Below are 27,237 nucleotides of genomic sequence, written 5' to 3'. Positions count from 1 at the left end.
ACTTCTTTCAAAGTTCGGGAGAGTTTCATTTATCCAACACCCTATCTACTCTAAAAACTATCCAACTTTATTTCTTAAAGTTAAAAAACTAAATACAACGTAATCTATGTGATTGTTATTCCAATTAAGTTAGGTATATTTGCTTTGATGATTAATTAATTCAACAGAGACGATCGAATTAGTCCATTTCAAACCTCTAATTAATCGATTCCAAATGAATTCCCTCCGGAATAACAGGAATAACGTTAGAGGTGTGGTCCCTAGCACGCGTATAAGGTGTTCTATTACGACGTGGTATGCATTGCTGGAATGGGTTTCGTACGTTATGGGGTAAACTATTTGAGTTATATTACAGCGAAATTGTAGATACACGCACACCTATAACGATTGGATCATCGAGAACCACTCTGGATCATCCGAGTGTTGGTGGTGGTTAAAGTTGTCCTCGTTGAGAGGCCAATCAATTATACACCACCATCATCCAGGGAAGTTCGATTTGTTAATTAACTACCCCTGATGGAGAACTAAATTAAAGCGTCTATTTCAAGTAAATTAAAATTATTAATGAATGTTTTGACTTAAAAAATGGATAATCATGTGATGAATTTCTTCATAGAATGGAATAAAAATGAGGTCGAATTTCGGAAAGTATAACTCACACAATTATTTTTTGTGTTATGTTGCAGGATCTATCGCGTGTTCTAGGAACGGCACATCATAAATTGTTATTGCGGAAGTTATAAAGAATCGCAACAATTCAGATCATCTATAAAAGATAATGAATTATTGGTGTTGGAGAATTGAAATGTTTCCATTGAATATTGTCAAATTACTTCGAAACGGATGTTTTTTCGCAATTCTTGAAAAAGAAGTATAAAATAAATGAGGGATATAGATTACTTGCAGTTAAAAAAATTAAGTATGTTAGGAAGCGAATGATTAAAACCGAATTGGTGTAATAAAAAGTTACATTTCGTAGCGAGTAAATGTGGTTGCTTTGGGTTCTCGGCAGAAATAAAGTTTTCTTTGGTGTTACTTAATGAAACGGAAATATTAATGAATGTATAATTTTGTAATGAAACGGGAAGCACTTAAATCGGGGTAGTTTAACGTTCGTATACTGGGGGTTTTCTTGAGCTCCCAACTGTTAAAGAGAGATCGTTTAACATTTTTACCGTTACGGAAATATGGAATACACTGAATTTTATAAGATACGTGAAGAAGTTATAACCAACATAGAGCTAATTTCATAGAAATTTTCTAAATATCTTTTAAAATTGATATAAGCAAAGTCAGCTTTAAAAGTTTAATGGAGGAAAGAAAACCGTCGTTGATTGAACGAAGTTCTGAAAGATCGCAAGTCAAAGGTACTATCCTGTATAAACAGCAATCTAGAAAATTATTCCTAAGGAAGTATATAAGATGATTACCTCGTGGTGCAAAAGTTACTTACATTTGAGTTCTGACCAACCGTGGTAATCGGGATTAAATAGAATCCGGATAATCAAAAGCCACGCACAATAACCTTACATTTTTAAAGTTATTGAAATACGAATGAATTTTTAGAGTAAATTTATTTACTCTAAGTAACTTAACTAATAAGAGTACTTAAGGGAGTTACTCCTTAATGGATAAATGAATTTTTTAGTTTCAGTAAAATTACTTATTGCCGCAAATTCTAGCATTTCTGTACTATCGAGACAATATTTTCATGTGGCTGAAGTTAGATTCATGTTTCATAAAGTTATAGTTAACCAAATATAGTCAACATACTAATTGTATCATTATTTTCGGAAACTGTAGGAAGTGTAGCATTCAGATATTACTCAAGATAATTCGAGGAGGTCTCTTGTGATCCTGGTTCAATATTGTTAGTTTCAATATTGTGTATTCGAGAGCCAACCGGAATTATCGAAACTAATTGCAGGGTGCTGCAGTTTCTGACTCTTAGGGAAGTAAATTCAACTATTACTGTTAAAAATTACGTAAATTCAACAATTCACTGAATTGCTCCTTCAACAAATCTGGGCGTATCGACAGGTACGAGAGAACCTACTCGAACTATCTCGAAATATTAAGTTTATAATTAAAGATGTGGAAAATTAAAAGTTTATCCGTCAGCATCTACGATAAATATGAAGCTTTTGATAGGTATGAAGTATCCCAGAAAGCCTATAGTAAGTAATTAGAGTAGATATAGGATGCTGCAATTTTTGGTTTTTTAAAAAATCCCAAGATTCCAATAAAAAACCGTGTAAAGTCAAATAATTTACCCTTCTGTGTGTAGTGCAAATCTAAGGTCATTAAGCACGAAATGTACTGGAGAGCATACTCGAATTGTCAAGAGTCATACCAGGTTACTACACTTCCTAAAGTTTTAGGAAATAATTAATCTTTAAAAGTATCCGAGATACTTCCTCTCAACATTAACTTTTAACTCAATTTTCTTATTATCTTTTAAAATAAATCCAAACATCTATAAATAAGTTTTTTAGAAATAATTTTTCAACGTAAATTTTTAATTTTGGAACAATTTATATTTGAAATAAAGTAAAAGAAATGTTGAAACTTTTACGTTGTATATATATTAATAACTAAACAACAATAAAATTTTAAGTAGAAAAGAAAAGTGCATGTGTCTATAGAATTTGGTGGGATAAAAGAAGTTCTTATTCCTTTCGTGTACACTTCAGCCAGTCCGACCCTTTAGTCTCTTTAAAGCAAGGAAAACCCTAAGCTGCGAGATACGATTCTTGGTGGTGCTTTCAACCTTAATAGTCTCTTTGAAACCCTAATGAAGATGGATTTGTTACTTCGCTTCCGCTCGTCGTTTTTTCTTTAAAGAGAGATTTGAACGGATTAAAAAGTTGAATAACTTTTGTGTCCACATCCCCAAGATAGAAAAATAGACGAAGAAAATAACTTCACAGTTTATTCGATAAACAAAGAAAAGACTTGAAAATACATTTGAGTTTCAATATTGAATGTTGAACTTTATAAAATACTTTATTGAATTCAATTTAGAAGGGTTTCCTAAGGGTTTTATATTTAAGTACGTAACAAATATTATATAAACTATATTTAAAACCCATGTATTTTCTTATTATAATCAATACGGGTCACATTGTTGTTACGTAACTTAGTTTCTGTACATAAGTGACAATTGTAAATAGTTGTTTACTAGAACCTGTAGGATTGTAGGTGGAACACATATTTGCGTAGAGGTGAGAAGTTAATGTTAAGGTTACTTGATGCACTTTCGTTTCCTCAGAATTGTATTGTAATTAATTCTCAAACGTTTCTTATCAAATATCATTATTTACGTCGTTTCTCGACATCTGTCAGATAACGTTAAAGATTTACGCTTTCACTGTAGCGACGGAGGGGTTCCATTTCATGAAGGGTTTCAAATCATGTCATGAAATAATAATATGCTACTGTTTACTCTAATCACGAACTGTTGATGTAGAAGGCTGAGGAGTTGGCCTTCTATATGTTTCCAGGTATTGTGTTGTTATGAAGATCGTCGTAATTAAAAATAATGTATTGTCTCAATGTTATCGGGAACGTGTCGTATTGTTATTTCGTAACCAAGTTTCCGTGAATAACAGAGAGTTGTAAATAGTTGTTTACAAGAACTTGTAGGTTTGCGTTTGGGATGCATATTTATGTGCAGATAAATTTATTATTTATTTTTTGCTACAAATAATGTTAATTAACTCTCTTTGTAGACAGCATTAGTGTTTCGCCAGAATTGTTTTGTCTACAATTTTTTTAGTACCATTATTAAGTTTTATGTATGAAATGAAAATGTCCAGCTTTCTGCTTTAATCAGAAATTTGAGTAATTGTATTATTGTAAATAAATGTTTTTACATCAAAAATTATTTCTACTTCAGGAAAAGCTCATAGGGTAAAACGTAGCAAATTACTAGATCCAGAGAAGAATTGACAGTGGCGATACTAAGTCGGAACAAGAAAAGGCATTTGGTCCTGGATAGTCTGAGTTTTGTGTTTACTAATCACTCAGAGAAGTTCTTAGAAGTATACAATAATTATTTATTGAATAGAATTTTTTCAAAAAATTCCCAAAAATCGGAAGCAGTGGTGATGTACTATCCGATTTCTCTTTTAGACACGGTCTGTAAGTTACTAGAAGTCTTGTTTAGGGCAAAGATCGTGCAAGAAGCAAATGATAAAAGGTTCCTATAATTGCAATTAAAAACGTACAGAGTGTGTTTAACGAAATTAAGGCAAAAATGCTTAAAAATAAAAAACTTGCCGCTATAGTCTTGTTAAACATTGAAAATGCCTTCCTTTCGACGTTTTGGCACAAAATAGTAGCTGGGTCAGAAGAAGGCAACATTAGCCTTCGATGAGGTGCTGCTCTACCAAACCACTGCACTATAAGGTAGCATCGGTTGAACTATGTCTGAAGAAATCCAAAGGACTTCGTTGGATACCTGGCAGGTTTAACAAAAATCGGTGCTATGCAAAAATTACGTATGTCTAAATTAGTTATTTACTTCACTAAAATGCCTAATGAGGAGATAGCCGAATGTCATTATAATCTCTGCTTCCTTCTAATTAATAGTTACGCGTACTATAGCAAAACTGGTGTACGCAATTTTAAGTAGCACATACCTTTTATGTATTTAGATATACATATAAACAGTAGTTCTTCCCTGAAGTAAAACTGGTTAACATGAAAATGACAAGACATATAGTGGAGATCGTAAACAAAGCTTCGTTATTGGCAAACATTGACGAGAGTGATGCCAAATATTGGTGGTCCTGAGTCTCGAAGAAGAAGACTGTTGGCGACAACAGTTACATTAACAATCATGTAGACTTCACCTGCATGGTCTAGCTACAATCAATAGAATATTATGGAGGTTATAGCAACTATAAAGGAGCGTTTGTCGGAGAGTTCCCCGAATCGACAGACCCACAAAATTGGACTAAATTGGAAATAGAGACCGGCGAGTACTGAACAGAGTAATGTCTAAATATGACATTATGTCGGATGGTACGATCGGCCTGGAGATCCTGCCCGAATGCATAATGCCAGGAGTAAAGTTCAAGGGAGGTGAGATTAAGGCTCCGAGGTGTGCTTCTTAGTATGGATGACAATGCTAGCTGTCATTTTACGAAATCCACCACCGGTTAGTACGGTGACAATGTGGTTAGCCGGATGGCTTGGCCTGACTAGAAGCCGGATCGGAACACCATGAGAATCTCTGGAACAAGTTGAATCGCCGATTAAGGGGTGCAACCAACGTACAAAATCGGTGAAAGAACTTACGTGTCTTTTGCAAGCCGATTAGAAGGAAATACCAATACCCATTATACAAGGACTTGTGGAAAGCATGCCAAGGAGGGTTGAGGCTGTAATTGCCGCTGTGTTCTTTTCTATTAAATGTGTTCAAATACTTATTGGTGGATACAGAAAGTGGATGGGACTACAGAATTTGGGCGATATGATGGATCTCATGCTGCACAGCTAGGTAGCTGGGGGTTTATTAAGAAAATGAGGAATAATGGAAATGACATAAGACAGATGGGAGGTAGTTGGAGAGGCAGGGAAAAGATAAATAAGTGAGCAAAAGACATAAATAGAAAGAAGACGATGGGGAAAGGCTGGGAAACCATTTTAAACGCTCGATCTGGTGAGTTAAAATAGGTAAAAATGATATAAAATAATTATGTAATTTTGTTGCTCATCTAACACTGTGCTGAAGACGTTTGACCAGAAGAACTCGCCATGGAAGGAAAGCAGAAAATAAGTCACCGAAGAACGAGGAGTTAGGAGAAGATGAGTCAAAATAAACCTAAAGTGTGGAGTTCGAAAGGAGCAACTGGCGGTTCCGGAGGAGAGAGGGGCGGATTCTAGCCGGTCTGTGATCCCAAGAGACAAATAAACCCGACACTATCCAGCCACATGACTCTAAAGATTGGATGTCTATTAAGCAGATTTTCTAACTCTCTCTATGAAATAAGAGTTAAATTAGGCATAAAACAAACATTTTGTCGTCTCATTAATGCTAATATAAATAATTGAATTTGAAGTAATATTTTTCATGTTATTTTTGAAGTATACTTTTAGGAAGTAATAACGATGAATAGTACTCTACATTTATAAGATCCGACACCATTACCAAGACAAAGGCAAATTTCCCGTTTTATTTTGCTGTTGACGAAGCGTTCCCATTGACACGTAATATTATAAAGCTGTACTCTGAAGGCACTTTAGCGCACGCTTTGCACCTTTCACTTTCAACACAATTCCGAGTTCAGCTACAAACTTCACTCCTTTCGAATTGCTCTACTGCAGAAACTAATATACATGCATAATTTTGATAACTGTCATAATGTCATAAGTTATTCCATAATGTTATGACTCATAACATAGTCGGTATATAAACAAGTATTAAAAGGAGTTAATATTGGATCATTAAGTAGCATAGGTGAGATATTCCTTATAGAATACTCTAAGCATTAAATTTTCTTTTATAAAACTTCGAAATTAATTTTACAAGTAATTACTTGTAAAGCTCGTGTAATAATCTTACGTTGTTAACGTTAAGGTGCTGTTAGAAAGTTTTCTATTATGTGCATATAACGTTGTAACATTATTACTCTATCATAATGAACAGGTTGTTCTAAAATTTAATATATTATTTACAGCTATATTACGCAAGAATAAACCATTATAATACTTGTTAACAATCTGATGTTAATCGATACACCTTTTGTTAACCTCATGAATAATTTAAATAAAATTTAAATTATGTGGTCAATGATAGGTGCTTTTACGGCTTAGTGATTTTTATTATATGGAGGTTTATGAGAAAAGTTTTCAGCGAATAATATCAACCATAATCTTTTAATTTTTCGCGAACAATACTCTCTTTGTGTCACTTAATACCCTGAACAAGGACTGCGCCAGAAACTTTATAAATAAAACGTTTTAAAGCGTTTTATTTCAACTACATCATCAACAATATATTTTACTTTAATGTCGTTTTGTTACTTATTTGTTTTTTTGAGGCGATTAAAAAGATGTGAATCAATTCGAGAAGGAAATTTAAAAACAATTTTAAGTTGGACTTTTATGATTTAACGACTCCGACATCGTAAACTTAAATCTGTTTTCCAGGGTTTCTATGAGTAAACAATAATAAGGTATTTTAGGTTTTTAAAACGGAAATTAATTACGTTTCCATAAAAGTTTAAGACATAATGCTGGCTTGATATGAAACAAAATTGAGGAAGTTTAATAATCTGGAAATGTTATTTCCTGAAGGAAATTGTTTGCCTACTAAAAGCATCCGGTTAAATTCGGAACACCACGTATAAATTCCTGTATATTTTAAATGTTTCAGCGAAAATCCATAATCAATAACCAATTACGGTTATCAAATAAACCGAAGTTACTAATATCGTTTAATTTCTTTTTTAAATGATTAAATCGAACCAAACCATACAGCTAGAATATGTACAAAGTGAGTAGAAAATAATGAAATTTTACCGTATCGGCGACACAAAATTCAATTAACTGTGGGAAAAGTGGGAGTCGATGTTTTCGAAACTGTTTGAAATTAAATAGTACAATTGAATTTTAGTGGAGAATATTCCCTGCGAGGATTCAATTTTATGATGACACATAAAATAAACTAAACACGCGTCGACTAGTTTATGTGTGTACGAGGGAAACTAATTTTAACTCCCAGGGGGATTTAGGAGATTCAGCGGGTTGCTCTCCGAATTCCTAATGCTGATGTATGACCAATTACAGCATGAGGGGAACTATTACCACAACGTTCCATAAATTTTCAACCACTTTCTAATTTATATAATAATCAAAACGAAAAAAATAATAAAAACGATTTAATTTCCTGAAATATCACTGGTTAGTTCCTGAAATGTTTGTAAATATGTCGAAACTTATTGTTTGTCTTTCCTATTTACAAAGGGTTGATAGGAAGCTTCAGGTTTCCCTCAAAGACTATCCGGAAGCGTCGAACCTTGGTATAATGGACGATAGCAGGACAAAAGGCTTCGCGATATCTACAGTCAGTTTACTCTATCAAATAGGAATTCCACACTATCTGTTCGTTTACGTTGCCCTAATTCGGTAACCAATTGGATGGTACAAAATAACCCAACAAAGTTTAAAGTAAGAATCGTTCTGATTCTCAATAATTTTATTTTTCCACTTTATTGGCTCCAAATACAGAACGCAACCCTCGTTTATTGCATTTCGTACAATCTAATTTTTAAGAACAACTCCCGAGTTAAATTCATTTTTCTCCTGCATCGATATTAAATTTATCGTTATCGAGTTACGTTACTACGAGTCATTCTTATTTATTATGTATTAATAAAAATTAAACTTTATACCTTAAAGACGATATTAATATTCTTACATTATAGTTTTTGATATTCAAGACAATAATATTTTTACCATGCTCAATTAAATTTGAATGTAAACACCCTTTTCATTATAGTTACTCGCTTCGGATACTAATTACAAAGGTGGGCCTCGTTCATTTCCCTCTTTTGATTTACGAACCTCTCGCCGTACAAAGTTTGCAAAGTGGAACACGAGAGACCTGGCGAAGCTTCCGGCTCCCATTAATATTTATGGGCTAGTGATAAACACACTTCTAATAAATCTCATCTTTTTTCAATCGTGTATTGCACCGTTGCAACTTTATTTTTATCGGTGTCGAGAGCAACTTCAATTACTGTTGAAAAGATTCAAGACTTTTTTTATTTTGTTCCTAATTTATAACAATTTATTCCAAAGGCGATCTCATAAATCTATTCTATTTCAAAGGGGGCTTAGAAAATATAATAGGCAAGAATACTTCCTCGCTAACTTCATTGCGTTTCTTATCGTATTAGCACATAGTCCATTGGCCCGGTTAGCTTCGTAGATCTCACGTACATTCGAATATATTACGTACAGATAGATCTAATAAAACTGTCTGATGCAGTGTCTGGGAAAAATTTATGTCTAAAACTACTTCTACATCTAAGAATCTTGATTTAGGTTTGTTTTTGTTCTGAAGGTTTTTCTTAAATTAACTATGTTTTCATTATAATCTTAATTACTCTCCAAAAATAAATAATAAATAATATGATGGGGTCAAATTTTAATAACAAATATTAATTAACTTATTCACCGAAAAGTGATCAGAAGAAATTATTGTTTATGATGTAAATAGTATGATAGTTCCAAGATTAATTTAGAAAAAACATTTGTATAAGTAATCAAAAACAAGCTTGGCACGAAAACAGCTTTAACCACTTACATATTTATTTAGATTAAATTTCATTAATTCAAACAATATGTCAATATTAGAAAGTAAGTTAAATTGCGACAACTATATGATTTTGAAACAACAGAAGCCGCTCGAAATATCTGATTATAATATACAAAAGTTGTTTCCTTTCTAACATTAGTCACCAAACTCAAAACCAATGCGGTCTATCGACCAATACTGATGATCGCACATTTCACAAATCAACAAATAAAAAGAGAAGCAAAGCTTGGAACATAAAGATTCATCGTCTGCTAGAATGTCACCTCAACCAATATTATATCGAACTTAACCGCTAAAAACAATGGTAATAACTATGGCCTACATAAATAATAACAACTATAAACGACTATCATTAATAAGTTGTTTGGAGAAAACAAAAACATTGTTATTATCCAATACTCAGACAGCAAAATTCCAAAATGTTATTAAATTATTTGTTATTTTGGGGTTTTACTATTACAAAATTGGCAACTCCACCTAGCCTTTTTGTGATACTGTGTACAACGTCGCTACTGGCCTACTTTCTTTAGAAAATAACCTCTATGACTTCGTACAGTCACTGGAAAATGGCCAGCAGATCTCCTCCTCTGGTCTCCTGTTAACTTTTCACTGTAAGAAATATAATGGCCCACTATAATTCCTTCAAACTCGATCATTGAGATTGAATTAACATCTGCTAGTTGATAGTCTCTAAGCATTAACAAAAAACATGTTAATAGCACCCACCACCACATCTTACCTCGAATAAAAATGCTGTAGTTCCTTACTGTCTGGTGGTATCAAACCAAAAATGACTTTGAACGTTTACTATTTTTGGCCATCAAGTTTATTATAATTAGTAACGATGGAAACAGTATTTCTGTCTTACCACCTGCTAAAACGAAGCACGGAATCATTGTGATAACAGTATTCAAAATAACCTCTCTCTTTATTTTTAAGTAATTTTACTTTTGTCATTGATCAACTTTTAGTTTGGTTTTTTCTGATCTTCTTCTGCATTATTAGCAAAGTATTATAGGTTCTACAATAACTCTCAGAAGGTCAAGAACTGTAGAAACTGTAGATCCCAAGGGTATATTGCTATCTTGGGGATTGCCTTCAGTACTACAATATGTATAAAAACCATAACCTGGATAATAAGATACTGTAGATAGAACTGCATAACTTCTCGTTCTTGTACCTGAAACTTTGCTTGCCTTCCATGTGTTGGTTGCTGGACTGTTGACCATTAAACATTACCATGGCTTCGTTAATGGACCTTCATGCAACCTACTACAGAGTTAAAATTTTTGGTGATGAGCGTCATTGGCGGTCACAATTTACCCATTTTGTCTTGGATATCTATATTATAATTGTTTTCTAAATGAATATACTTTTTGATTTCTTGAAATCTGTTCCGTAACATAATTTTTGCAACAATATGTACCAAGTAGTTTATAATAGCCCGTTAAGAGTAAAATCTCCCAAACCAGCTTTTAATACAAAATTAATAGTCAAAAACTTCGTCATCGAATAACTGTTCAAAAACTTTAGTTGATAAATTGATGTAATAGATAATATAAATATGCTAAACTAACTTTGATACACATTTTAATTGTACCTTTCTTCAATACTATACGGGCTGAAGAAATATGCTCACTTACATATGAAATCCACCACCCACTAAAATTCAAATTACAATTTTAAAACTTCGGAAAAATAATGCTTTATCAACTACGAAACGATAAAAGTTTCCGCCGAAAAAACTCAACTGTTATGTTTCCTGTACCATTGTTATCTCCAACTTTCAATATTTTCTTCTTAGCAATTAATGAATTTCTGCCCACAAAATGTCAGTTTATTTGATTGTCAAACTGTCAAGTAGATACCTTGTAATGCCTCCAGAGCGACGTCGTCGAAATTTTGCCCATATCAATGACTTAGTGAATATAAATCGGGACCACACTACAGTTGCTCGGATGTGGTCTTTATGGTCCGAAGAAGGTATTCACAGGCACCGTCCTGCTGGAAGGCCCGCCCGAAGAAGCAACGCACGTGAAGACCGAGGGATCGATTTCAAACAACAGGGTCGATTGCTGTGGATTGGACGAGAGCTTCGAATCGACACTTGTTGATGGCAACTGTTTACAGAAGAATTTCTTCCTTCATAAACCTCCCCATAAAGCAGCCAGACTTGCATGGTGTCAAGAACGGCAAGGATGGGTTCATCAATGGAATGACATCGTCTTCAGAGATGAATCAAGCTTTTGTTTATGAGTAAATGATGGTCCTAGAAGAGTGCGGCGACATCGAGGGGAAAGACGGAATTTGGAGTTCGTTCAAAGACGACACACAGCCTTAACACCTGGGGTTATGGTTTGGGGAGCGATATGTGCTGGACGAAGGTCACTCCTTACGTTCATTCCAGGCACATTAAACGCACGTCGTTACGTTGACAACGTTCTGGAACCGGTGTTAGTACCTTTCATGCAGACGTTGCAGAATGCCACTTTCCAACAGGATAATGCAAGACCCCATACTGCTGTGGTTACAAGAAGGTTCCTGGAGCAGGTTGGATTACAGATTTTGCCCTGGCCTGCACGGTCACCAGACTTGTCGCCGATTGAACATGTCTAAGATATGATGGGTTGGCGACTAAGCCAAGTACTCAGACCGCTTGAGAGTCTGGATGAATTTCGACACCATCTAGAGGTTGCATGGAAGGAGATACCTCAGGAGGACATCGACCACTTAATAGAGAGAAAAATGTGAAAAATGTTAATTTTTGTTTTGTTTTTATCAAATAAACTTTCATCGTTTCTTAGTTGATAAAGCATTATTTTACCGAAGTTTCAAAATTTTAGTTTAATACTCAATATGGGTGGTGTATTTCATGTGAAACTGAATGTAGCTTATTAACTATTTGATATATTCACTCTATTTGAAGCACCTAGTATACTACATTCTAATAATGGCAGGAGTAGTGATATCAAAGTTGTCCATAACAAACCTAGGTATTACCAGTCACAAGGATCAGTGGAACGTGCTAATCAAGATATGCAAGTATGATCACAACTTGGATGAAAACTGGTCCGAATTCCTGAGATTTATTCGAGCAATGCAAACAGAGCTTATCCTGAAGGTATCAAACGTTCACCATACAAGGCAGTATTTACAACCCAACTAGTTCATAACTACCATCCAATATACTCATGGGCTTGGAAAATGGTGAAGAAGATCTGTATCGCTTACAATTAAACAGTCACGCACCAAAAAATTACATCTCTAGTTTACAATGCGAACAGGCGTTAATAGCCAATAACGTTGTATCTTCTGTACATACTCAGAACTTTGAATATTCTAGAATCTTGAATTTCAACATTTACGTCGGCGTTAAAAAAATAGCTTTCAAGTTTTTACAGCATCCCTAAAGTTTACCACATGCCGTTGATAACTAGTTAGTCAATAACTACTCAGTGTTTCTTGAAGATGAATATGCAGTTCATGTATAAATACATGCGTTGTAAATAACAAAACGAGTACTGGAATTTGTGAGGATGGTATCAGCTTTTCTATCTTTCAGCTTGAGAACAACAGGAGAAAAAGTGAAATCGATATTCAATAAAAAGTTTCCATCAGTTGTAATCAGCTAAAACGTTAAAATTAAAATTGCTGACGTTGATATGGTGGATATTCAAGACGAATAAATTTCAAGTCTTTGTACAACAACAGGACGACTTGTGTAACTATTTACTATAAATCAGTTTATTATAAGTAAAAAAAATATCTTTTCAGCAGAAAATGTAATTGTACTGTAATTGTGTCGGACGTCCAATAGAATTTGGAATTCGATATGTCAGAACAGTGTAGTAATAAGTGAAAATTACATTTCAAGGTGGTAATTTACATACTTAAATCTGTCTTAAAAACTCTTAAATTGTGTTATTAGAATTTTAAAAAATGTTGTTCTTTTTCTACAGGATATTAAAGTTGAATGATAAACTTTCTTGGTGTATAGCTGACGGCAAATAAAATAAATTACAAGTGCCCTGAATTTGTTTTTATTTTTCTCGTATTTCCATGAAAGTACCAGAAAATTGGACTTCTACTAACCCCAAAATAAAATACGACTCTATAAAATTTCGGGCTTTTACCAGCATAAATTGGAATATCCCACGATTTACGCGTAATACCTAGGATTTACTGGTTTTTGGGGTTTTACAGTAACTCCTCTCGATATTTTTAACTCACCTGAGTATAATCTCCTTGTCCGTTTACATTTATCTCGTGTATTTGATGCATCATTTCGACTTCACCTCAACTTCAATTATTGATGAAACTTAAAGATGATTCAGGGTTTTGCAATCAATTAACTTGCGTAACTTTTAAACTCATTGCAGCCTTCATTTTGGAAATTTTTTAAGGATTTACTGAGTGAGTCAAAAAATTCCGCGAATTCAACCTGGGAATCTCAATGAGTTAATTAATAATTATTTTATATAATTGTACTTAGTAGAAACAGTATGTGGTAAAAACATTGCTGACCTGTTGGTTTTTATTTTATAAATATGTGTTGTAACTCAAACTCTGCGAACTCAAGTTGTACTCAAATCGTGGACTAATATCCACGGTATTTTGAAGTTTTAAAACAAATAAACCCTTTTTAAGAAAAAGTTGAAATCAAATTCGTTTATTTAATTCTAGTTTCAACTTGTAGTATTCAACGAGACGTAAAATAGTTTTGCCACTGAAAGCTAAAACGCCTTTGAGAATAGTACGGTTGGAATAGTGCATGGAATTTCAAATTCCCACCTCGGAAATAAGTATTTTTCTCCAAGATCTCACTGTTGGGGTTATAGTTCAAAGGAAGTTTACGATAAAGGGAAGCCGAGAAATCCCTTTAAGTCGGCAGGTAAAGTCAGCAGAAACCGTAGCCACGCAAAAGCCGACGAGCCATTTCCCTACTCTATAGAATGTATAGTTTGATAAAATGTATGTTTTATTCATAAATAAAAAAAATTATTGCTAATTTAGAACAGTTTTTTTTTGTATAAATATCAAATGGCAAAAGGTAATAAACTGGTCTTTCGGTGAGGATAAAGGTCCAATTCAGTCGATATAAAATTGGAAATTTCCGTAGTAAAGTAAGTTACCGGTATCGTTAGCCGCTCACCTACAGTGGGGTCGTAACATGAAACCATTACGGCCGCGTTAAGGGCTAAATGACTGGCATTTACCGCTATCCAGACGAAATAGGCGATTAAATTAAGTTCGATAGTGCTATTTCCTATGAACTAAATGAGTTAAACTTTTTTCATTTCTTCGTTCGAAGTCTATCGAAATTAAATTATCTACTTTACGACCAAAAGTAATTATCTCTTTTCAAGTAGATTATTCGATTATAAATTTAAATTTGTTGTATACTGGGCGAAAAATAATATTTGATTTAGAGTAAATGTGTATTTACTTAGGTAATATTCTAACCTAATCAAGCTATGTTATTTTTGGATAGAATTTACTTAATTGATATTGGTTTTTGATTGGCATTTTGTAATGAAGATTGATACATTAATGTCAAATTTGAAAAAGCTTGATTAATGGTGACATTATCATTTTGCAATCATTTGCAAATGCTGACAATTTGATGTGTGGTGTAGACGGAACATTTAATGATTTCCAAACGGCTATATAACGATTATTGATAATAAATCATTTATGCTCTCCTTCTCAAAATCTATTAGAGCGACTAAAACAGTGTGTCCTCCACAATTTAATCAATAAATTCTGATTATATGTATAACTCAAATAAGCAATTCGCTCCCTGTGGTTAGTATACCTACCACGATAAATCTGTTTAATCACCAATGGAACAATATCGTAATTATCGAAATGGTTGGATGAACTTGTATATCTATTTACAAAGTTATGGCAGAAAATATATTCAGTGTTAATAAAATATATTCTGTTTCCACGTTTCCAATTTTTCATTGTCGAAATTCCTTCTTAAGAGATATAGGAGTGAATGCAGAAAATGTATTTTAAGGCCATGTTACATCCCAGTACTTTATAAGTTTGAAGTAGTTCTGAACATAGTTCTTAGTCTTTCCGTTATCAAGAAATTCAATTACAACTTTTTTGAAAGTCTCTTTTTAAAGTTTTTAAAATTATTTATTGTTTATGAGGAATGCTGTTAATATTAATATTGTATCTACGATAGCAAAATGATGTTGTTGTAGGTGTGAGCTACATAAACAAGAGGAATTTAATCTTATTTCTAATATGATGAAGTACTAATAGTACTAGTTTTAACTACTTTTACAATTTTAATATAATTCGTGTATAAAGAAACGTCATCAAATAATAATGCTCTTTTTGTAAGATAGATAATTTTTCCAAATTTTCAAAGAAGCGAACATTTTCTGTGCAAATGTCTATTTTCAACATTTTACCCAAAGATTCTATTTTGTGGTGTAAAGATTAATTACCTATCAATTAAAAACCAGTATTTACAAATGCTTGTTATTTCCATCACTAGCTGTATTAGCAATAATATTAGAAATAGGTATTTTATTTTTATCAAAATCTTTTATAAGAATTCTTCAACTGTTGTTTCTTCTTTTTTTGGACTGGTTGTGGATTTTTTACCCCTTTTTATTACATCCTTTACTGCAGGTAGTATTAACTTTTTTGAGACGGTGTAACGGTTTGTTGGGGGGTGGGGTTATCCACTTTTGAGTCGTCTTCACGCTTGCACTACCTCTTTTGTAATTAAGTCGTAGTGTTGTAGTCATGTGTTTAAATTGATTTTTCAAGTTCGTACGCACCCGTGTAGGTTGGGATTGTATAAAGAAGTTTCATTTTGGTTTTTGGAAAGAAATCTTTTTCGCGGCTCAACGAGATCTGCGTCTCTTGCCCTACTTTTTGGAGGAACTTTATTGAAAGGGTTTTTTTGGATTGAACTTTTGTAAGATTTTTATTATTTTTTATATAAATCGGTTACTCCATTTTTTTTAATTGTTTTGCACTTTATTATTATTTCATTTTGCTCCACCCTACGTTGAACCAGCTGTTTTTGTGTTTTTTTGGATATTATTATTATTTTTTCATTTCAATATATTGTTTCGTATTGGATTTCTTTTCTTTTTCTTGCGTGGTTTCAGACTTAGTTTCGAGAGGAAAAATTAAGTTCGTGGCGCCCTTTTTATTAAGATTGTCTCCATTGTGGGACACTGGACCCAAATTCTATCAAAAAGTGTTATCCCTTGTGTTTTCCTGTTTTTATTTCTTCTTTTCATGATCTTTTTCATAATCTTTTCAAATCTTTGTCTTTCGACAAATGTGTTCTGTCGAAAAGAACATTTTGAAAGAATGCATCGTTTCTTTCAAAATGTTCTTTTCGTTTTCTATGTTTGATAGGAAGACTTAGAAAGGGTGCCCAAACAAGTAGTGAATGTAAAATTAAGAATTGGTACTGCATGGAAAATCAACCTGAAGTAATAATTACAAGTTAGAAAAATCCGAGAAATATTTCTATGCTTTCCACGAAACACAGAAGTGAAATGTTGGAGGTAGCTTGGAATCATCATACAAAAGACCAACCCCTAGTTGTGTTAAATAGTTTATTCAAATTCTCTTGGAAAAAGCACAAAATGGTATCGAAATGTGGTTTTGAGTTTCTTTTTGATAATTTGTATTTAAATAACCTCTAGAATAATTGAGATATTTTTAAGAAATTTACTGTAGGTGCAGCATACATCTTACATTTATGGAGATGGATAGGAATTCGATGTCGTTCACATGATTACCGCAAGCAAGGCTGCAGAAAACAGCTTTTTAGATACAATTTTACATCCTTGTTTCATACATATCGACTGGAATGTTGTGGCATATAGCACCAACTTGTTGGAACCACATGTCACTGATGTTAAGTACATCCCATTCTGACCAAAAATTGTCTTCCATTATGGCACGTAACATTGCGATCATTTTCATTTTCACGTTCAAAAAACATGGTATAATAACACCTCTGGTATGATATCCATCACTGCAGTTTTGATAGAGTTTTTTGAAGTAGGTACGTCTTTAGCAGAGCCCAATCTGAGAAGTTACAAAGCTTCAAGTCATCACGAGGCTTCAGAGGTTATCAGAGGTTCTTGATAAAAATGTGAGCTTTCAGTAACGTTTTGACGTTTACAAATCCTGAAAAACATGGAAGGGTTTGTTAAGGTTGCAAGACCACTTCTATAGTTTATAGCTTCTCTTTTCCATATATATTTTTAAATTTACACCCTAGTACTTTTTATGTTTACGCTAAATTTTAAAGTTTAGATTGCTTTTCCTTGTTAATAGACAGTCCATACCACTAAAGCAAATTTCTTACCATAAACATGGGGTCTAAACTATTTAACACCATTAACTCTAGCGATCTGTTCTTATTTACAGACCGTATACTATTCATTTTAAAATATCGATGTCTCACGATCTATAAGTTTATTATTTAGTAACTAAAAAAAAAATAAATAAGAATAGTTAACTCATTTAAAAACTACCGCCATCTAATCACGTTCCACATAAACTAAAAACTTTAAACGTCTTTTTCAGACTTAGTTTCAAATTAACACCCAGTACAATATATTCCTCACACCACATCCCTCGACGAATAATTTAAAAGTTTCCATCCGGCGTGGAATGCAAATCCAATTATCCGCTTTTCTTCTTTTAAATTACAGACATCCTGAACTCGCTGTGCCAAAATTTCGTCTCGTACAACGTGTCCGCGATTCTTTACTTAATGAACTACGAACAATACGGTAGAAGCACAGCTTCGGCACAGTACTTCCTTCAGCTGGCTGGTTATCTCGGAATACCCGTCATAGCGTGGAACGCCGATAACTCCGGGTTGGAAAGACGAGCATCGCAAACGTCGGTTCAACTTCAGCTAGCTCCCTCATTAGAACACCAAACGGCGGCAATGCTCAGCATCCTTGAAAGATACAAGTGGCATCAGTTCTCCGTTGTAACCAGTTTGATTGCGGGACATGATGATTTTATCCAGGCCGTTAGAGAGCGAGTTTCTGCAATGCAGGTAAGTGCTTTTCAGTATGTTCGTTTAAGATTTTTGATAACGTTAATGGACCCAATATATTTGCACTGTGTGGAAAATAACTTGAACGTATGTGCATTACAAATATTCCACTCGCTCGGACGTAAAGTTCAATACGAGTCTGTAAACTACCATTCTTGTTCTTAAAGGATCGTATCAATCTCCGCGATTTACTGCTTCAGTTAGTTTCGCGCTAGTAGTCGTTGAATTAGTAACGCACCCTTACACTTTGCGGTCGAACAAGTGCTTAAAGCGAGAAACTTTTGTGTACCTTAGTTCTCTCGCTTGTAATATATAAACACAAAAAGCTCTGTAGTTATTGAGTGTTGAAAGTCCTCTTAGGAAAACCTTTTCAAAGCGGTGAACCATGAAATCCTTTTAGTACTGAAAACAAATATAATAGATTTTGTACAAATTTAAATACATTAAAGTAAATTGTCAAGAACACTCAGAATTGTTCATCAATCTTATCACTTTAGAGTAAAACCCTTCTAAATTTGTTGTGTCCTTGGTGGCAGAGTTAATTACGTTAGTATGCGTCGATTACTCTTCTAAGAACCTCAAGTCTTCCCTCCTCAAGGAATCAGTAATCGAATAAGCCAAGCAAGGACAGACATCGCTTAATAATATTAGGCAAGTTAACGACGAAATTTACTTGTCTACTTTGACTAACGAATCTTTCAATCACCGATTATAATGGAATTGAACTCTGGAAGGTTCTCCCCAGGGAACAACTCTTGGTGTGTTCGAGCGACAAACAACCACTTCCACGAGTTATACTGCAGTTAAAGTTCCTTATCAGAATGATTGGATTCACTATTTCAATGTAATCTCTACAACGTTTAAACAATTTATTTGCATTTTCGTGATCGCAAATGGTTGCTTTCTGAGCTTCCCGTAAAAGTATTCGTATCACGCTTGACCTGCAATTAACCTCGAGCTGGAAAGCTCAGGTAATGTGCCCTAAAGATCTCTCTACAACCTTCGAGATTCCGGTTAGACGTTCCCGCGAGATACAAAATAGTGTGTCGTAAGTCGTTATTGCATTACCCATTAGCTTCTTTTTCCAAATTAAAATAGTAATGTGTATAAAGATAAACCAGCTTTGATAAAAACTTCTTTTCTTTTTGTTGAAAAAAATCGGTGTCGATTAAAGTAAGACTTTTAATTGACTCAATTTAGATAAGAACAAGGATAAAAGGGGTCAGCTTTAACGTAAACATTTCGAATCCGTTCATGCGAATGGTTAACAAACAAAGAACAGGACGGGATTTTCGTCGACCGGAAGGACTTATAGAGTTAATCCATAAGTAGGAAGATTTCGTTACACGACCACTTTAAACAATAGAATTAATCGTTTGGTAAACTAACCCGACCCGTGAAGGTCACAAACAATCCAAAACCATATTGATCTTTATTTATTTTAAACCAAAATCGAGCCCTAATTCCTATTAAAAAACCGGTGGAGATTTCTTTTTATTATAATTGCTACTAACAAACTTTGTTTCCGCGAAATAGCCTCAGTTTCACAACGTGCACAACATTAACTATTAGAGAAGTTCAGAAAATCACTTTACGAGAAGATTGTGAGGCGACTCGACGACAAAGCCGTGAGAATGCGAAGGTTTTCCTAGGAAGAACGTAATCGGGATGAAAGTCAAAACTTTCAACTTGGTCGAGATGCAATTAGAAAACGTATTACAACGGGATACCTTAACACGGCCGTGAACTTTTCAAATATAACCTTTAACGAAACGTTATTACATTAGTTTAATTGTAACACAAGTTAAGTAGCCATCGTAATTGAAAATGACATGTAATTATGATATTGATGATATGAATAATGACATTAATCTAATTTTGATAACAAACTAACATGTTTTTGAATCCATAACGATGCCTTCATACCATAATATTATCATTCACCATCTATCGCAAATATAATCCGCAAAAATCGTTTTATCCACATTATAAATGAGCTTGAATCCGCAAACGGACATGAAAGCTTTACTTTCTTAACGTTGCTGGTGAATCCTGGAGTAACGTTGAATTTATTCATCGCCGCGATTTTCGTCTTAAGACTCATCTCAAATTGACGAATCGATCGTATGTCGGATTTAAAAATTTTCGATTTTAAACTCGTTCCTCGTTCAGCAATTTGTCCGGTAAACGGCAATATTGGTTTTCAATATATCTTATCCTTAAACTTATCTTTTTGCTTCTCTCCCAGATACCGAAGTATTCCCATGGTTTATTGTTCCGTGAATAGAGAGAGCTTAAAATCGTCTGTTCTAAATCGCCTTGGTTTCCGAGCGCATATGAAATATTAGTTTATTGATCTTCAAAAGTTTATACATCAAGATTTAAGACCCTTTAACTTATAACGACTCTCCAAAAAGTTCGTTGAAGCACAAATTAAAACTCATATAATACAGCACAATTTGGCATAGCAGAGACTACTTTGCTATTGATTGTCCTCTACGAAGCCATGGCTACCCTTAAGCAGATCTGTGAGACAATAAGACATGGAGTTAATTGGCGATCTGGTGAGATCATTTCCAAACCTCGGCTGCGAAAGAAACATACCAAAAACGGCGATTATATCACCTTTCAATTTGTACGATTATCCTTATATGTCTATCTTGGTCATAGTAATACTGAACTTGTTCTTCAATGACTCCACAGAAAATTATCGGTCCCTGGTCTCAATCAATTTTTATCTTTAAGCATCTCTGTCCATGGCCTCTCTTCTCCAGTTTCTGGATTTATGCATATCCCTGACATTTCTGCCCTCCCATATTGCTCCCGATTTTCCTCTATGTTCTGCTCTTTGCATTGTCCTGTTAAGCAGTTGCTTCGACATCCTGACCACATATTCTGCCCATTACAATCTCTGGATCTTGAATGACTTGGAGAACATTAGCTCCTTGTAGTAGCTGTTTAGTTCCTGGTTATATCTTGTTCTCCATATATTATTTTCATATATTGGGCCTACAATCCTAATCAGAATTTCCCCTTCTTTTTCTTGACTGAAGGAAAAAGAGTCTCTTCCCCCTTTTTAGAAGGCCATTTCTTCCGTTTATGTCGGTCATGAGCATGTCTCTCATTGTTATTAGTTATGGCAGTCTTTAATAGGGTTGTTTAGGCTTCCGGGATACCGCAGCTTGATGGTAAGAGTGGGTTTTGAGTAAAAAAGGCTAGGACATGTACCTTATATTCGCGTTCCACTGAACCACACTGAACAGAGCTGCCAACAACAAATGTACTGATTGCGTTGAGAACTGGAGTTCGCTAATAAGTGTAACGACGATATCAATGAAATGTGTCAGTGGATAAAGAGAATGTGTAATGGGCCGAAGATTTGAAGAGCATGTTGAAGTCTCGCTATGATCTGAAGCTTTTATCCAAAAGATTCGACGCCAGTAGAGATTACCCAATTCTCATTACAATAAGAACCTCAACAATACATTGGGGCATTAATTTCTCCAGAGAGGTCGAACTCCAGCAGCTCCTAAACGACCTATTGCAGATAAATTTGGAAGGGAAAGCTCCAAACCATTGTACTAGGTCGGTGGCTTAGACGCTCAATATTTGTGAAGTAATGGTTGCTCAAGCAACCTTGTTGGGAATCATGGGATCTCCCTGATGATATCCTCATAATTCCCATTGTACTGGTCTTATTTAAAATACTGTACTCGATTTGCTCATATCTATATCTCTCATACAGACAAGACGATCGGCGTTGTTTTGTACTTTCTACTCTATTAGGTTTTAGTCTATTTCTTATCTTACACTATTATTTTTAATTCTACCTTTTCTGCACATGCCTATCATTTTTCTTACATACTTTATTTCATTTACCGTTGATGTTGATTTAACTCTATCAGTTATTGCATGATTCTGATTTTGTTGAACGGCATAGGTGTGTATAATGTTAGATAAAGATTCATTTTCAGTTTTTTCTTATCTAATAAATTGTTTATTATATGACAGCAGATTTTATTTACGTTTTTCTCTACTTATTATCTTTTGTCGATGTCTTTTGTTACTGTTGTTCTTCTAGTATAATTTTTCCATTTTTTTAACCGGACTTTACTGACTTTCGTCCAATGAGTCTTACTACTGTTACTACCTTGGTATTTTGCATATTTTTTGTGGCACTTAGTCAAATGCTGATTTAAGTTGTAGGAAAGAAAATTTAATCTTTTTGCATTCTTTTTCTCATATGATTCTGATTATAAAAATATGATTTTAGGTTTATTAGATTTCATGTCTTAGTCTTTTGTATAAAAATTTGACGTTCAGTTTGGTTCAATTGACGACTAGTAGTACATTGCTCTATAATAATCACAAATTATGGTTTCTCCTTTGCTGTACAATTTATATCCTTGGTTTTCCGGACTTATTGAAATATATTATATTGATAGAGAGGAATACGAACTCAATGCAATTTTTAATAGGATATAAATATCATATATCTTAAAACTCTGCAATCGTACCGAATCTCAAGGGAAGAATTTAATCCGAGCGCACTTGATCTCTTGATCTTATACTCTTTTCTACGAGATATTCTTTCTTAGATCCTCTTCAGGTGTATATATTTCAGTCAAATCTATTTTGATCCCCGAAGGAATTTTTCCGGTTACACCTTTATACTTAAAGCGGGAATTTCGAACAACGGAAACCTGAGAATGTGGAATTATACAAAGCTAAAGGGGTTTTTGAGGGAATCGAATTTTTTTTTTTTTAATGGTCCAATTGAAATAGTATTAAATAGTATCAAACAAAAATATTTTATTTTTGAACGGAATAACGTGAAATGTGTTTATATAGAAAACTGTTTGGTAAAAGAATTAATAAAATATATCATTACATTTTGAATTTAAATCCTCTCAAATGGAAATAAAATATTTCCCACCTCGTTAAATATAACGAGGAAATATTAAATTTTGACAAACAAATTTTAGGAAAGAAAATAACTTTTGAATTATAAAATTGTTTTTACACCAAAAACTAAACATTTTACGATCTTTTAAAAAACGATCCCTATCTAAAAAGTTTAATTATTTGTAAAAACTTTTAAGCTAGGTTTGCTATCAAAAATTTTATCTTAATACTATCCATAAAAAGAGTAATATTATAAAGTGCCCATATCACTTTCAACTTTACCTCTTTTTACTTCGTTTACATCATTAAACTTTATTATCTAACTCGAAATGTTTATATAAAAATGCGTTCTCTCTTCAAAGTCAGATTTGTACTTCTTGCGATGTCACTATTAAAGTTTTAATATCAAGACGAGTTTTATTCCAAAAGAAACAAAACGGTTATATTTCAGAAATCCGTTGACATTGCACCCTCCTATTTCATATCTTTTATATACTTTATATATCTCGGGTGGGTTTTATGCCGTGAACCAGTTTTACTACCTTGATGAAATCAAAATACATTCAAGTAAAAAAAAATATGCCAGGTTTTGAGTGATATATTGCTAGACGGAAGCGAAACAATTTCAGAATTAAATTAAATACGGCGAGAAACGGAGGAATTAAATAATTACACTACGAACAAAACGTTTGTTTTTCTTTCTATTTTTTACTTAAAATAATGTGCCGTTTCGTTCCCAGCTGAAATTAAGTTATATTTCGCAAATTTATTTTATAAGTAATTGGATTAAATGACTTAATGTTGAACGAATTATATGGTTTGTACAGCGTACTAACTTTTATGTTACTTTTTAAACATAATTAATAACAACCATCTCAAAAAATTAAACTGTGAGCTTTATAATATTATTTTCTATTTCTTCATTTCCTAATTCGATGAGATATTTTTTTTGAAACAAATTTTTTTCCAGTCGAAAAATTAATTTAAAATCGAAAGTAAAGAATTTTTTATCTTTTTTGTTTCCATTCTTCAGATATTTTATCTGATATCGATTAATCTTGGCGTTTCTTGCAAAATTTAAAACTTTCATAGGAAATATCTCAAGAACGAAGCTGAATAAGAAAAAAATTGTTCGTCTTTTTACATTTAAAAATTGCTTCTTTATTGGATTAGCTTATAAATTTTGCGTTAAAGATGATTTTTAAGAAGGACTATTCTTTACTTTACTACGTTTACTTTATTATTTTGATCCCTTAAGTCATTGAAACATTTTTTTTAAATACTAAGATATTTTTCTGATAGAGAAATATGATCTAAATCGAAAATAAAGAATAACATTTTTTCCTATTAGTTGTCGATCTTGAGATATTCTCCTTGAAATCGACCAACGTCGGCGTTTTTGCTAAATTTAACACTTTCATCGCAAATATCTCAAGAACAAAGATGAATACAAAAAAAATTATTCTCACTTTTACATTTAAAAATTATTTTTGTATTCGATTAACTCATCTGTTTTGCGTTAAAGACGATAATTAACATGGACTATCTCAAAAAGTTAATAAAAATGTCAATTGCGTTAGGTTTGCTTTAATTTTTTGATCCCTTAAGTCATTGAAATATTTTTTTTAAATACTAAGATATTTTTCTGATAGAGAAATATGTTCTAAATCGAAAATAGGGAATAACATTTTTTCTTATTAGTTGTCGATTTTGAGATATTGCCCTTGAAATCCAGCAACGTCGGCGTTTTTGCTAAATTTAACACCTTCATCGCAAATATCTCAACAACAAAGATGAATACGAAAAAAAATTATTCTTCCTTTTACATTTAAAAATTATTTTTGTATTCGACTAACTCATATGTTTTGCGTTAAAGACGATAATTAACATGGACTATCTCAAAAAGTTAATAAAAATGTCAATTGCGTTAGGTTTGTTTTAAATTTTTGATCCCTTAAGTCATTGAAATATTTTTTTTAAATACTAAGATATTTTTCTGATAGAGAAATATGTTCTAAATCGAAATAAAGAGTAAAATTTTTTCCTATTTCCCGTCGATCTTGAGATATTGCCCTTGAAATCCAGCAACGTCGGCGTTTTTTGCTAAATTAAACACTTTCATGGCAACTATCTCAGGAACGAAGATGAATATGAAAAAAGATTATTCTTTCTTTTACATTTAAAAATTATTTTTGTATTCGATTAACTTATATGTTTTGCGTTAAAGACGATAATTAACATGGACTATCTCAAAAAGTTAATAAAAGTGTCAATTCAGTTAGGTTTGCTTTAAATTTTTGATCCCTTAACTCGTTGAGACATTTTTTCTTAAATATTAAGATGTTTTTCTGATAGAGAAATATCTTCTAAATCGAAAATAAAGAGTAAAATTTTTTCCTATTAGTTGTCGATCTTGAGATATACACCTTGAAATCTAGCACCTTAGGCGTTTTTGCTAAATTTAAGACTTTCGTGGTAAATATCTCAAGAACAAAGAGGAATACGATAAAAAAATCTTCTTCTTTTTACATTTAGAAATTGTTTTTGTATTCGATTAACTCATAAATTTTGCGTTAAAGACGATTATTAAGAAGGACTATCTCAAAAAGTTAATTAAAATGTCAACTGCGTTAGGTTTACTTTAATTTTTTGGTTCTTTAACTCATTGAAGTATTTTTTTCTTAATACTAAGATATTTTGTGATAGAGAAATAAATTCTAAATCGAACATGAAGAGTACCATTTATTCCTATCAGTTGTCGATCTTGAGATATTCCCCCTGAAAACCAGCAACGTCGGCGTTTTTGATAAATTTAGAGCTTTTAATGTAAATATCTCAAAAACGAAGATGAATACGAAAAAAAATCCCTTTTAAAAGAGCCATTCCCTTTTAACTCCATCACTGTCGAAGTTTTCTGGAAAGACTTTCAAAGTCAATTTGGTAATATAGAAAGAGTAATAAATACGTTTGTTTATAAAGACAACTTTAATCTCCTTTTTAGGAGGAATACGGAACAATTAACTTCGAATATCTATTTGTTCACAGTAAATAGACAAACACAAATACTTACCCTAACCTCATAAACCAAACAATAATGAAACCGGGTCGCGAACCTATTCATCAAATTGAGAAGCGGTAAATCACACGGATGAAATCAAACAATGACTGCAATCGCAGAGTTGTTCTAATTGGCAATAATGTACCATGTTCATCCAAACGCGTTACTATTAGCAAAGCGGTTCTATTTATAGGGGTAATTTAGCGGGTAAATGGAAGGATGTGAAGTGAATCACGATATATCTGAGTATCACATACAGCACTTAATGACAACCGTTAAGGGTAATATATCGAGCCATTAAATCTTGTTATGAAAATAAAATGGAAAATGATTTCCCGTTTTTTAAAGTGGAGAAATATCAACTACGATAACTAAACGTTGATGTATTAATCGGAATCTCAGCACTTTATTACATATAAAAAAGTTGTTTATAAAGCATTTTTAGAGTATAATTTATCGTGGTAATAAGGAAGCGAGAAACGTACTGATTTACAACGGAAGTTTTATTTACCGCACTGCAGAATTTAGTTTTGTACCAACTTTTTGCCAAAAAAATTTTTTTTCAGGGTAGTAATATTTTCCAATCTCCGCTTTCTATCGGCCTTCGTACGCTGTTACATAACCTTCCCATTTTAAAATACCAGAACCTCAACTAACCGTATATCACTTTTTACCTTGACAACAGGAATTTTACGAGGCGCACAATAATTTATCCTACTCGAAAACGTTTAAATGCGTCCACGCAATAAAAACGTCCATCGGGATTTTATCAAACGTACCAACCTTTGCAGCTTTTTACGCGGTTTTACGCTGACGTTAGTATCGTAAGTCTCGTTTTTCGAAAAGTGAACTTTATTAGATCCGTAACTCTCTTGGCGC

The 27,237-nt window shown here is 33.2% G+C and overlaps 1 protein-coding gene across 6 annotated transcripts in view; it reads left to right on the top strand.

The window, feature by feature from the left end:
- The window catches only part of LOC111414869 (NMDA receptor 2), a 165,273-nt gene that overhangs the window by 33,388 nt on the left and 104,648 nt on the right, over nt 1-27,237 (top strand). For 5 of the 6 annotated variants that reach the window (XM_071196248.1, XM_023046324.2, XM_023046323.2 and 2 more), the window contains one exon: nt 18,040-18,395. In XM_071196248.1, the coding sequence (XP_071052349.1) occupies nt 18,040-18,395 (356 nt within the window). Of the gene's footprint in view, nt 1-16,110; nt 16,275-18,039; nt 18,396-27,237 lie in introns of those variants that run through there. The other variant, XM_023046327.2, reaches the window with a different exon arrangement.

Source organism: Onthophagus taurus, chromosome 1 (assembly GCF_036711975.1).
Source record: "Onthophagus taurus isolate NC chromosome 1, IU_Otau_3.0, whole genome shotgun sequence".
NCBI lineage: Eukaryota > Metazoa > Arthropoda > Insecta > Coleoptera > Scarabaeidae > Onthophagus > Onthophagus taurus.
This window is presented reverse-complemented; position numbering and strand designations above follow the sequence as displayed.